Consider the following 13,204-nt stretch of genomic DNA (forward strand, 5'->3'; position numbering starts at 1 on the left):
GAAATAAAGCTACATTATCATTCTTCGCTGATAGAAGCGGCACTGTATTTCTGCGACGAGAACAGTCAAAAGACCGTAGGGTCGCAGCGGCGCGGCGTAAGTGGTGTTTCACGATACACGAAACATTTGCATATTCAATCGATGGATATGCAGATGAAACGTGGCACGCCGATTGGGATCGAACAATGAATGGGAGAAGGAAAAAAGAGGTTTAGGTTAGGTTACGTATACCGTCGGTTGGGAAATATTCGCCGAACGCGATTGGAACGCAACGGAAATCGATGGCGCGATTTAATTTCTCGCTACTGGGTAGTTTAGAAAGGAAGAAAAAAGCTTCGATCCCCTCCAACGCATCAGCATTGTCGAAAAATTCAATTGATTATCGTCGTTGCTGTTGGTTGTTCTTCGCGGCATGGCAATAGAAGGCATCGCGATGCATCGTGTCAAAATCTCGATTAGGAAACTCGGCCTGGTTATCTACTAAACCAGATCGATGCATGTCGTGTCTTAAATGCCGCTGGCTATCGCCTTATCGCGATGTCCTTCGTGTTAATTGCCTTCGATGTATCTCGTGTTTTCCCACTAATACTCGTGACATGTACCACGTAATGGCATAATGAATGACATTTACGAATGAACCAGTGTTATACCCGTCACGACATCGCCGATGGGAAAACACACCCCGATGGCTTAGGTGTGACATTTGATTCGACGTAGATTAGAATTAGGAAATGTAGGATATAACACGTATGTATTACAGCGCGATATGCGTTGCCTATGGGTATTGCCACAGTGTTTACCTGGTCAGGTCAATACCGTTTTGATAAAGTGAACGGTTTATCGACCAGGCCTCTATTTGCTCAATAATAAAAAGACGTCGGCCGTTTTTTACTAGCAACGAGTGAACGTGTTAGCTATTCTATGACGAAATAAAATATCGTTATGTACATTCTGACAAACTTATTACGCTGGTGCGCATCGTTAGCCGCGAAGATAACGCAAGTTTTATACGCGTTCCCCGAAATTTTATTGTAGACAAGGGGATACGAGAGAGCGAGGTTTAATTTACGAAATTGACTTCGTTTTCTGTGCTTTGTCAACGTGCTACGCGTAAATCACAAACAGCCAACTTGAAACGCTCTTAAATTTCATTAAAACTCGACGATAAATGGCGAATCGTTATGATGATCGGTATCTTTATGGTTATATCGATTTTGTCTTCGTTCCCGCGGCTTTCTCTTCGAAAATACTCTATTTACGACGAATATTCGATAAACGAGCCTGGCTGTCTTAAATTTATCGCGATCTCTTTGCAGCACCCGCGACCGGCCCGTCATATATAAATAACTAAAGATAAGTGTCGTCAAGATAAATAATATCGCCACCTTAATCTTGTCTTTTATATCTCATCCTCGATCAACAACAGACGTGTTATACGTGAAGGTATATTTATCTTTGAAGTACGTATATCCGAATCGATCGATCAAAGTGAACAATGTAAGTTCTAAAAATCAGAAGAAAATATTACAATCGTAAGAATTCATCTTTTATCACTTTCCTCGCCACTTTCTTTTTCGTTCCTTTTTTCTTTCTCTCGACTGTATAAAATAGAAACAGGATCGAGAATTCGGTCGATTAAATTCCTTCCTGTCCTGTCTTCCCAGCGTCTGCCATAAAGAACACCTAAATATAATTTAATTCCCACTTTTGCGAATCTTATTGTTCCACGGTAAAGCCTTCATTATACGAAACGCGAAATCTCTGTCCCCTTAATTTCCCAGGCCTCTTGCATATTCCTCGCTAATCCGCCGGCTACCCCTCGCGATACGTTTCTCGACGATCGCAAATTTTTCAGCCACATTCCACCCCAGCGTTTCCTACGCCCACGAGAACCGAGACGCATGCACAAGAGTCGGAGAAGTTTGGGAAGAAAGTTAGGACAATGAATAGAGTTACCATACGAAGTTACCTCGAAACGTCTTTTGGGTAGGCCGCGAGCAATACCGTGAATAACGAAGCTGATTTAAATAGCGATTCGTTTGCTTAATATATACAGAGTCATAGTAACGGACAGATGTGCATTTACACGATGGATAACGTTGCAAGAACTATCTCGCAGCTATCATAATCTATCACTCATCTTGAAGGATGTTGTTCATCGAAGTTCGACAATACAAACGAAGCTATACGAAGTCAGGGTATTCGAGAAGTTATCGTCTCGTTACGGATATTAATGACATGGAGTAAACTAATTATCCATACAAATGCAGGAGTACGGTGCGGTTAATTAGAATGCACGGTATTCAAATGGCGAGGCATGGTAAATGGGACGTGGCCGCGTGTATCGCTATAAAATAATTCGTAACGTGCTGCGAGCACCGCGGTAGCACCTTGCTATTTGTCCAATCAATCGAATTAAATTCTAGAGCTAATTTTATTTGTTATTCGGTGAAATATCAATGAATACTCTCGTCGAATATTTTCTGTTAGCGTCCGAGTTTAATCGATAGCTCTGAAAGAATGGAGCAATCGTTAAAGAGAAATTAATAATCGATAGGAAATACGAGCTGGATGATAAGTTGTTTTCGTCGAAAAACGGAGAAAAATAATATATAGGTTGATGCTAGCACGTAGTAAGAACGAAAGAATTTTCATTTCAAAGCTGAAAGCGATCAAACGGAAAGATTCGATTTTGGGGGGGAGAGCGCGTGAAACATGAAGCAACTCGGACTCGAAACTCGCGGCCAAGTAGTCGCATTGAGCGCGCGAACAGTCAGAATATTTCCAAGAAAGCATGCTCCTTTGGAGCTTGGAAAACGATAGGAATCGTCGAATCCTGATACTCGAATTCGAAGTATCCAATAGTCGCCCGATCCGTGGATTTTCAACGCGCTTTGCACAAGATATTCTCGAATAAATCCGAACTGTTCGTGCGAGATCTCCATTGGCCTGAATCGAATCTAAATCCTAAATCGAACAATCTCTCTGGACCACAGCTGGAGAAGCAATCGGCGAAAAAATTCAAAAGAAAAATGAAATTTTGATGGTGCACGCGTGTGATATGAAAGCTCCTCTGGGTTTTGCGACGCGGGAAGATATATCTCGACAGGATATGAAAACCTATGAAATTTATGAGTCGATATCAATTAAACTCTTCGTCCTCGTAAACATTATGTCGTTTGGCCTGTTCTTCGCTTTACGATCTAGCAGGGAATAAATATACATCGCGGATCGTTCCTTTTGCCACTAACTCGACGAAATATAACATTTTACGACGTCTTGTATTAAATGTGTTCGTTCTAATCGAAACACCCAGTATGAAAACTTTGATCGGCGATAAAAAGCAATAGCGAAAACAAAGAATAAAGGATGATCCTGGTCGAAGAATTGACGACACGCGGTATCTGCGTCGATATGCAAATTGACAAGGGAGAAGTATCGAAGCTTACAGGCTATTGCATGCTTCTGTTGCGCATTCCACCGGTACCGTTCTTTCCTACCTTTGAGTAGCTCGTTATAAGATGTGACATACAAAGCGGTAAATGGAATGCATCTTGGCTATACGTTTCTTACTTTACGTAAGATGAAAGCAGATAGGTCAGCGTTGTAAAATTTCGTATATAGCGTATTGTTGATAGCACAATGCCTGCAGAAAGTATGAGTGCTGATAATTTTTCAAAATTATCTTATCGTACTCGATGCTTCGAAACAGAAATTAAATGTTTTAACGAGTTAACAAGTTTCATATCGTGAGGTATTCGTCATACTATCCTTTCTCTATCTTTTTACTCAATTTTTTAAATTGGAATCAAGTGCCTAAGCATTATAAATCAAACAGAAGTCAAGTGGGCGTATTGCAACGAACCACAGGAAATTTTTTCCTTTACGACGGGTACAAATTTAGAGAAAGCTCTGAACGAATTAAAATAATGAAACGTTCGCCTATTTCTTACAAATTACCACAGAAAATGGAATACTCTAATTAAATTCGACCTTCCACTACTCTACCACTTGCTGTCTTCTTCAAACCACATTCCTCCATTTTCTCTGCGCCAGAATAAAAAGAACCTATTAAAGAATCGTTGTAAAGCACATCGCAAATGAATGAAGAAACGCGCGGGTGTTCTACCAAAGGAAAAATGCAAACTATATTTAGGCAGATATGATCAGCTAACTAAGAGATAAAGTACGTAAACGTGATGAACGATACATATAATGTATACTAGATATCGTGAGCTCGAATTATTTTCGATGATTCTTGGGAGATCTGTTTCGTAAAATTCTTATCTTATCTTATATTTTAACCAATTGGGATGGAAATACATAATTATAACTGCGACTTTTCTTCTAAATTTCTAGATGAGCATATACTTCGCTCTCTAAATTTCACGTTCAGAAATTTGAAGAGAGCATCCAGTGATGTTAATAACTCTCCTCTCCTTGAGCATTTCAAAGACCCAAGTTATATAATCATAGTATGGGCTAACGGTTTGGTTAGTCCTGACTCATTAACATTTTCAAAGTAACTTACGTGCTTTGCGATGAGTACGAAATTGTGCCATCGCCAAAACGCTGCGGATTGGCCCGGTTTTTATTATGATGTTTGGACGTGCAATGTTACGGTTGTCAACATGTTCCTTTAATCTACGTTTAAACGATGCGCAATTACATGCACATACGGCGCGCCGCCTGAAACTGAACTGGCCCGACGGTTTTCGTCGGCTGAAACCGGAGAAAGCCAAACCGGATCGTTTGTTTTAAACATTTACCCTGTTCGATGAAGTTGGTCGTAGTTAATTATTCCTTTATCGGGTAGGAAATTTTCGATCGACACAAAAAAGAAAGAAAGAATGAAAACTCATGATATCTCATAGAAAGTCTATTAAAACGTAATGCGAATGATTCAGATTTATAACGTCATAATTCGCAGGTGAATTGATCAAATTGATGGGAACTGATTCGATAGAATGGTATACACTGGAACTTCCAGGGATTTCAACGCGCGGGAAAATCCTGCTGAGATTTTCAGTGGATATTTCGACAGACGTTTGACAAAAATTCCGTTGATCTGGAACGCAATTTGCGTGTAACATGTGCCCATAAATGCTGATAATTGACCAATCATGTGTCGCGTGATACGGCTGTCAAATGAACGAAGCTAAGCTGAAAATTCGTTTAAAATTATTTCGAATATTTTGTTACGTGTATGAATACGTATGATAAAAGATAGATTTGCTGCAAAGCTTATTTCTTTGAAAAATTAATTATTGGATCTTCAAAGCTGATAATAATCTATCGACAATCTATATAATCTGAGACGGACCAGGTAAATAAACCAATTAAAGATTAAAGTCCTAACTCAACCGATATATTTCATATATCGGTACCAAACACGCGATATCGAGTTCCAAAGAATGAAAATTGTTTGTACAGCTTTTTAAACGAACGACAAACATGATTTCTCTTGTTTGACGAAACTGAAAGGGTAGAATGTTCAAACCAAAGATCATTCTTTCCTAGCAGTAACACGCGTTCATGTTGAAATTCCACAAAGCCAAACGCGAGTAAAAAAGTAGGTATGTGGATTCTGCGAGTTTAAGTTGCAACATAAAACACCATGAACAGCAATAAAACACAACAAAGCGGCACGTAGAGAAAAACTCTGCTCGGGCTAATAGAATCACAGGAACGCTGCAAGTGAAAGAACACAATGCTAATCTCGTTGGGGAAGTCAACAGACTGACCTGTACCACTGTGTGTGGCTCACGTAAACTGATAAAGTAACAAACTATGGAAGCAGGATGAAAGCACGATGGACTCTACACTCTGCAACAAACGTGGCTGCTACGCCTTGCTATTCAAAGGGCTCATTCGCAATGCAGTTCGGGCCAGAAGTTGTCCACCAGTGCATTCTTTTAGACGGCGTCTCGTATCTGCTTACGATCTGATCATTTGTCTTCGCGTGTAGCATCGTGCCCGGTCGGAATTTCGAGTTCTGCGGTGAACATTCGTCGATGATAATGGCACGTCGAGAATGACGGAGAAACGCGAGAACTCCTAGAAATTCGTTCCGTTCCAATAGAGGACAATGTTGAAACGTCCGAAACAGTACTCGAGCAATCGGATCAAAGCGCTTTATCGGAAGTCTGATACTTGTAAATAGAAACATCAAGTCAGGTAACTTGCAGAACTGGTAAGAGGACGAGCGGAAGAAACGCAAATTCAATTAGTCAGTAATGAATTAGAGATTGTGAGCTGAATCTCGCATGCATTTCCAGTTCTAGGAGTATGATTAACAAAAGTGGTCACGTCTAATTGAAGAGATCCTGACAGTAAGGTGGCAGCTGCATTTTCTAATAATTTAAGCAAACTCACATTTTTGGAAAAGTACTATAAATCCGTAATTAATTCGTAGCAATAAACTTTTGCGATTATAAATATAAGTCTTATACCTATGACTTTGATTGTATCGCATAATGAAACAGACAGAGAATATTTTACATAATACGTCGAAGATTACACGTGGAATCTTCGAAACGAATCCTAAGACGATACAGGGATTGGCGCATGTAATACGACAAGGATGATCCCTTAAAATGTATTCCTATATTTGGCATGTATCATTTCCGTGCACGATGGAGAATTCGATTGCTTGTCCCTAATCCCCCACGATAAGTTTGTTCCCTGATTAAATTTAATTAAAGATGAGTTAGATTATCTTGTATCAAACGTGCAAGGTAAATTGGTAGAATCATACGTTGTTGTTTCACGAATACGACATGAAATTACGATCCGTGTGCCTTTGATCATTCGCTTGTAGTCGTCGTTACATGCCAAAGACGAATTCCATAGGATTTATCAGTGACAGGAATATGGTATTCAGTTAGAACCAATGATAAACATACGGAAGGATATGGAGGTACGACGAGCAACAAGTTAAAACGAGGGAAATGGAGTGTGCTTTGATTGTTTCGTCTGGCAAATAACTGACGTGTATCGCTATATAATTTGGAGCATTACAAGGTATGCGCATGTAACGACTCTCGTAGATAGAAGCATTATCGATTTGCATTAATGTTCAATCAATGACTTCGTTCAGTTTCGAGGCACGTGCATGAAATTACATGATTAATAGGACATGAAAATTCTTTGTTACCAAATCGCTGCACTTTTACTACATAATTTTAAACTACGATTCTCCCACGTAATTCTTTATGAAATATATACTGGAGATGACTAAGCCCTCTAATATTCTGATTTCTTAACGCTCGCGTTTTTACTATTAGCGAAGATTAACTCGAGACCTAAGAGAATAATTGGAAAAAGTAAATGAAAGTAAAAAGTTGAATGAGTTAGTGGTAGAAGAAGGTATAATGGTGCTCAAACAAGCGTGGAGTTAGATAATTGTGTGCAATTAAAGGTGCCACCCTGGTCGTATTCATGACTGGGAAAAACAAGTTCGAAGTTTCCACGGGCCATTTCGCTGGCACAAAATTCTCACTTCGTAGTCAGGTAAACAAAAAGATCCCTCTCGGAAAGCTACTATAAATACTTTCTCGAACTGGAGGAAGGGTACGTAAAAACTGTACAGCTTGCATTTCCAACATACTATCGCTGTTGTAGTATCATCCGAGCTATTTTCCTTCTCATGAGAAAAAATCTGTATTGCGAATTTCTGCTGGTGCCTTTCTGCAGAATGTAACGTACTCCGAGTTAAGCATGCAACGAGGAATTTCGAGAAATTCCACCCTCCCTTCCAAACATTTCACGTTACGTTCCTCCTACCCACAAGGTTATATTCTTTCATCGAAGAAAATGGTCCGAAATATAGTTTCAATTTCATACGTTCAGCTACTAATGCATTTTCTCCATTAAGGTAGTGGAGAAGATCATAGCGGAGAAAAGTGACTCCAATATACAACAAATAATCTCCCCATCTGGCTGGTCGAAGATATATACGACAATTTTCTAAACAGTTTCCTCGGGACGGCTCGGAATACAATCAAACCGGAGACAGCGACTGACAACTTTTCTCAATAAGGTCGAAGAGAAACTGTGCCAGCGAAGAAGAAGGTCAAAGACAGACACGGACAAGGGAAATGATGAGAGGAAGACAGAGGCAGACAGACAGACAGCAAGACAGAGAGGCAGAGAAACAGAGAAAGAAAGAAGGAGAGAGACAGAGAGAAGAAATAGAAACTTACAATCAGCAACTTGATTTTGTTAACCAAAGGGGATGTCGTAAGGAATTTGTTGACGGCCGTGAAAAGTTTCCCTTGTAGCATGGCAGCGCTTTCGGCGTCTCGTCCTTGCGAACATCCGGGCCTGATGTCCGCTTCTCCGGGGCTGGGCAACAACCCCCGGCAGTCTTGCGGGAAATCTCTCTTCTTCAGTCTCCTCGCGAGCCCTCGTGGCTCCTCTTCCCTTCCAACTGTCGCTTGCTCAAAGATCACGCTTTAGGCGATTTACTTCTATCCGCATCAAATTCAACTATCTAATTTTATATTCTGACAACCCCTTAAAACATCCGTCAAAATCGGACAGCTGATCGCTGATCCTTCGGGACACGGGTTCTTGGCCAAAATGACGAATGAATTCGAAAGTATCGGAAGCTTCGTTTTTTTCGTATTATACGTCCACCACGTATTATACGTAAACAGATCTCAACGCTTTAGAAATGCTTATTGAGAGGTGGTCGAGATTCTTTGTTTCGTTGGTAGCATAATATGCTCGATCGAGGAAGAAGGCTCAGGTTTCAGGTACCATAGAGGATACCAGTCCTCCAGTGGAGCGAGATCAGTTTCCCACTGACAGGAGTGCGGTGTCGGATTTATTTGAAAAATACGCTCGATCGGTCGACGATTTGATTGAAACGTGGCTGTGGCTTTCGAACGAACAGCTTTGTCTCGATACCACTAGCTCGCAAGGTCCAAGGATTCGTGAATATCGAAGGGTCCTTAGGGTCCCGGCGGTGCCGCGTTCTCGACATGGACTGAAGTCCGGAGCGGGCCGATGGATGCTGCGAGTTGCTCCAGAGGCAGAAGAACGCGCGCGCGAGAGAAAGCCGCGCGTGTCGAAGGGGGAAAGAGACAGATAGCGAGAAGAGGGGAACGGTGAACGAGCAAGGGTGAGAGAAATGGTTAGGAGAGAGGGGTGGATACGTGGAGATCGAGGGGGTGGCTGTGTCTATTCAGGAAGGGAGTGAATGGAAGGGAAAGGAGGGTTCACCGAGGGGTTGGGTTTCAACAAACGCCACTAGTTGCTGGTAACCCTTGCATGTTTACACGCCTGATGTTCCAAGCCGGTTACCGATTGTCCTTGTCAATGCGTTAATGCCATTTTTATCATCTAGTGTTCCAGTCAGAAATCGCTGAATTAATTTTCACCCTTCGAATACGGATCAAGGACATTTTGTTGAATAATAATCGATAAACGTAGATATAAAGGCAAAGTTTCATCGAAGTAATTTATTTGTGGATTAAATGTATGATAGGAAAAAACGATTCTTTGTTTTCAAACGTATTGTAATGCTGTATTTGTGGTCCACTCTGGTTTTATTCTTCTTTTTCCTTTTTTTTTTTTTTTTTTTTTTTTTTTTGAGTATGAAATACCGTAGAAAAACAAAAACCGAGACAATGGTATGGGAAAGCGATGCATCTCCATTGTCTGAACTTTCAGGTCGTAAACGCTCGATGACAAAAGAAATGATAGAGTCAACGAAATTTCTAACGATTTCATTTTGTTCTGTTGTAAAACGAAATTGGTCAAATATTATAATCGAAGGTGTTTGCGATCTATGCAATTTACATCGAAAGCCAATGATTGGCAGTTTGTATTTAAATGAGTGGGGGCGCAACAGCTAATAGGTGTACGCATCGTTCTCGTTACCAAGGTACATTATTTTAGCACTTCGGTAAACGAACAGTCGTGGTTAGTCGTATCGAATCGAAATTCAATTTATTCGGTGAGTTTTGTTAAAGAGATTTGGATCAAAATTTCATTTAAAATTGCTTTATATCAACAATAGAGATTACATACATATCGGCGATCGAGATTGGAGGAACAACGATTGCAGAAACCACAAAGTATTTTTACATTATAGAATTTTTAATCGATATTTACCGCTGTACGCCCACTAAACTAACGAAATAGTAAAGTATACATCGTATTTCTATCCCCTTTGTACTTTTGACTAAAAATAAAATAGGACATTGTGAATTTAGATTCTGGATGCACCTCATTATTTGTTATAATTAGATGCGCTGCATGAATACCATTTTACGTTATGCTACAACAGGATACCACCCACTAGAGGATGCGATGGTAGGTTAATTAAATACAGTTTGCACCCTGTAAAAGTGGAGCGACAAACGATACGATATCCGAACAAATACATTTTTCTCTTATTCAATGATATCGGGTTACTTTTTCTGTATCTGTTAGATTAGAACCAAGTATTCTAACAAATACTTGAAGTATAATCTTAGTTAAGTTCGATTTAGGATCGATATAACGTTTAACCTGCTTTTACGTAAAAAGATCTATCTACATCTTATTCCAGTTAACGATTAAAAGTCAACCATGTTGAAATAGGTTTTCCAACTTTTGATAAGATTTTATGTCATCTTAAAATGCTACTTCAAAATTTCCTCAGCGTACCAAGATGTAAATGATATTACGACCATTCACGTCACCATTAAGTTCCTCGAGAAATAATGGATACCTCAAAGTTTCTTCCCGCATCGAATTTACTGCCATCGTGAACGAACGAAGGATGAATTTATACGATACGGACAGTGATTATCATATTTCGACAATAATTTTATTTTAAACTGATAAATAATAGATTAGTACAAAATGAGTAAATACGAATCGTGTTTAACGATAAAACTTACTGCAAGTACATTATTTAAGTGCGAAATTAAGTAGGCGCATTTTAATGGAATAATTTCCATGATTCAATTAAATATCTACTAAATTGCTAAATTAAGTAGTTCGATATGCGTTACATGAAGTACGGAAAGTGAAAAGTTCGAAAGTACAGTACTGGTGCTGCCACCTGTCCATACTTCCCTAAACGCAAGCGAATTCTGTATCGACGAGAAGTAACCTTACGTATCGTTTATTTTTTGCATATTTACATACTCATTATAATCTTGCGCAACGCATCCACACACTTATCCATATTGGACAAATATCGATAATCCACTGGCATTTATTTCAAATTACGAAAATACATATTATATCATTATCTTATGTAGGAAAAACAACTATGTATATCATCCTTCCTATAGTAGAGTAGGACACATTATAAATTCTATTTTTAGTATTGCATTTGTCAAAAGTAGTTTTTCTCGCGTAATATCACAGATATAGGTACTCGAAGTGTAATCCGTTAAGTCATGGTTCTTTCATAAAAGCTTATGTTCGAGACGTTCTCAAACATTATCGTGGTTTCGCTATGTCTACGATATAAACAATCTATATAACATCTACGATGATATTAGCCGTTATCAAAACGAACACAATTGAAGTGCGATCTAGATATAACTTCGTTGCAACGTTCCAAAGTTCAAAAAATACGTGATACTAAATTCATAAAAATATCGTTTCTCCGTTTGCATGATTATCGTTATTAACGGAAACAACGTTAAAAAAAAAAAAACAATTTTTCGTATGGACTAGCATACTCACATGTCCTAGTTCGTCGTGCTTTTGTTAGAAAATCTTCGAAATATCAGAATTATCATTGCATACTATCCGGAGGACGAAGTGCCAGGGCCAAGACTTGTTGCATCTGTATCCGGACATCGAGCTTCTTCTCTTCCGGTACTTGTCGAATGATCGGCAATAACGAGAGTAGAAACATTTTGTCGTAGTCATCCTCATCGTATGCAACTCGTTGGCTGCTGTGTGACGACAGGATATCGTGAATTTCATTATCGAAGGACGCGAACGACGTCTCACAAAGCTGCTTCGGATAACGGGGGCACATTTTATAGGATGCGCCCGGCTGAAGGTATTCCCTGCCAGTGGTAATGGAGGGAGCAGCATGGGCCAATGGTACGTCGTATTCTTCGATCACCGGATTGTCAATTTCACCCTCGCTCTCCTCAGATTTGCAATTACTTAATGTAGTACCGGCATTTCTGTAATGTATAGGAATACGGGCATACGACTATAGACTGGCTAATGTGTCGTTCAAATAAGAACGATCTCCGCGCTCACAACATTCGGAAGGTACTAACCGTTTATTCTCCACCGTTGGCATTAGAAATAACAGTTGATCGAAATACATGTATTTCTTTCGTTTCCGACCAACCGGCCCTACTTTCTGTGATTTCTGAAGCTTCAATTCTTTCATAAAATAGTCACGGATATTTCTCCATTTCCCACGTAAATTTTTCTCTGCAAATTATGGGACTCTGTTGTAGATATATAACATGTTCTAACGATAATAAACAAAATTACTCTTACTAAAGATTATTTTCTACGATGGTTTTAAAGAAAATCTATAAAAAATGATCAGTTGCGTTGGGAAAAACAAGATATTTCTATCTTGTTTTTTATTAAAGATTATGCAAGTAGAACGATAGTTATTGTTATAACTATTGAATAGATGAAACAATTTGTACTAATTTTAAACGACTGCAGGTATGGTCACGACAACTCGTGCCAGGGTCGAGTAAGTGCAAGTCGAGGAATCCGGATCGATCGATCGCAAGAGGCTGTATACCTTCTACGTTTCTCTCCTCGTCCGTCAAGCGCGCCCAATTCGGTACCATCACCTGGCAGACCTCGTCCCACGCGGTCATCTTGGCATTACGGTCGTTGTACTCGCTACGATTCACATCATAAATCGCCGGTCGTTTCTCGATTTCTCCGATAAATTTCTCAGTATCGAACATGGTGCTTATCGTGGGAAGGTTTATCAAAGTCACCTTCGAGATTCTTTTTTATTCCTTATAGATTTTCTCTTCTTTTTGTCGTTCAATTACTTCAAATATTAACAACAAAAGAAAGGAAAGGAAAGAACGTAACCATGTAACAAAGAAGAGAAATTTGCCGCTACTTAACGATACCGATTACAAAAGGGGATGACACGACTCAACTAGAGTCGATCGTGTTTCAACGGTCGAACGAGCAAGATACGAGTGTATCGATTCGGATTAAGCTAAACGTGTATACGATCGCACGAGCTGGC

The 13,204-nt window shown here is 39.6% G+C and overlaps 2 protein-coding genes across 4 annotated transcripts in view; both read right to left on the minus strand.

Annotated features, from left to right (window-relative positions):
• Window positions 1-13,204, minus strand: part of LOC100643844 (calmodulin) — a 64,689-nt gene that overhangs the window by 49,262 nt on the left and 2,223 nt on the right. The window contains exon 1 of one of the 3 annotated variants that reach the window (XM_048414466.1): window positions 11,695-11,829. The exons of 1 other annotated variant lie outside the window; for it this stretch is intronic. Coding sequence is in view for 1 of the 2 variants with exons in the window: in XM_012319609.3 (XP_012174999.1) it covers window positions 8,205-8,285 (81 nt within the window). In the remaining variant the exon portion in view is untranslated. Of the gene's footprint in view, window positions 1-8,204; window positions 9,016-11,694; window positions 11,830-13,204 lie in introns of those variants that run through there. One more of the 3 variants, XM_012319609.3, reaches the window with a different exon arrangement.
• Window positions 11,747-12,908, minus strand: LOC100644432. Its single transcript, XM_003393771.4, has 3 exons — window positions 12,737-12,908; window positions 12,249-12,408; window positions 11,747-12,149 (listed from the first exon to the last, which is right to left on the minus strand). Exons 1-3 carry the CDS (start codon window positions 12,906-12,908, stop codon window positions 11,747-11,749), a joined length of 735 nt encoding a protein of 244 aa, XP_003393819.1.

This window comes from Bombus terrestris, chromosome 2 (assembly GCF_910591885.1).
Source record: "Bombus terrestris chromosome 2, iyBomTerr1.2, whole genome shotgun sequence".
NCBI classification, from domain to species: domain Eukaryota; kingdom Metazoa; phylum Arthropoda; class Insecta; order Hymenoptera; family Apidae; genus Bombus; species Bombus terrestris.

Excerpts from the sequence above, each read along its gene's own strand:
- LOC100644432 (XM_003393771.4), bottom strand. The coding sequence starts at position 12,908 with ATGTTCGATACTGAGAAATTTATCGGAGAAATCGAGAAACGACCGGCG. Across the intron at positions 12,409-12,736 it reads CGAGGAGAGAAACGTAGAAG|AGAAAAATTTACGTGGGAAA; the intron begins GTATACAGCCTC and ends CATAATTTGCAG. Across the intron at positions 12,150-12,248 it reads CCAACGGTGGAGAATAAACG|AAATGCCGGTACTACATTAA; the intron begins GTTAGTACCTTC and ends TATACATTACAG.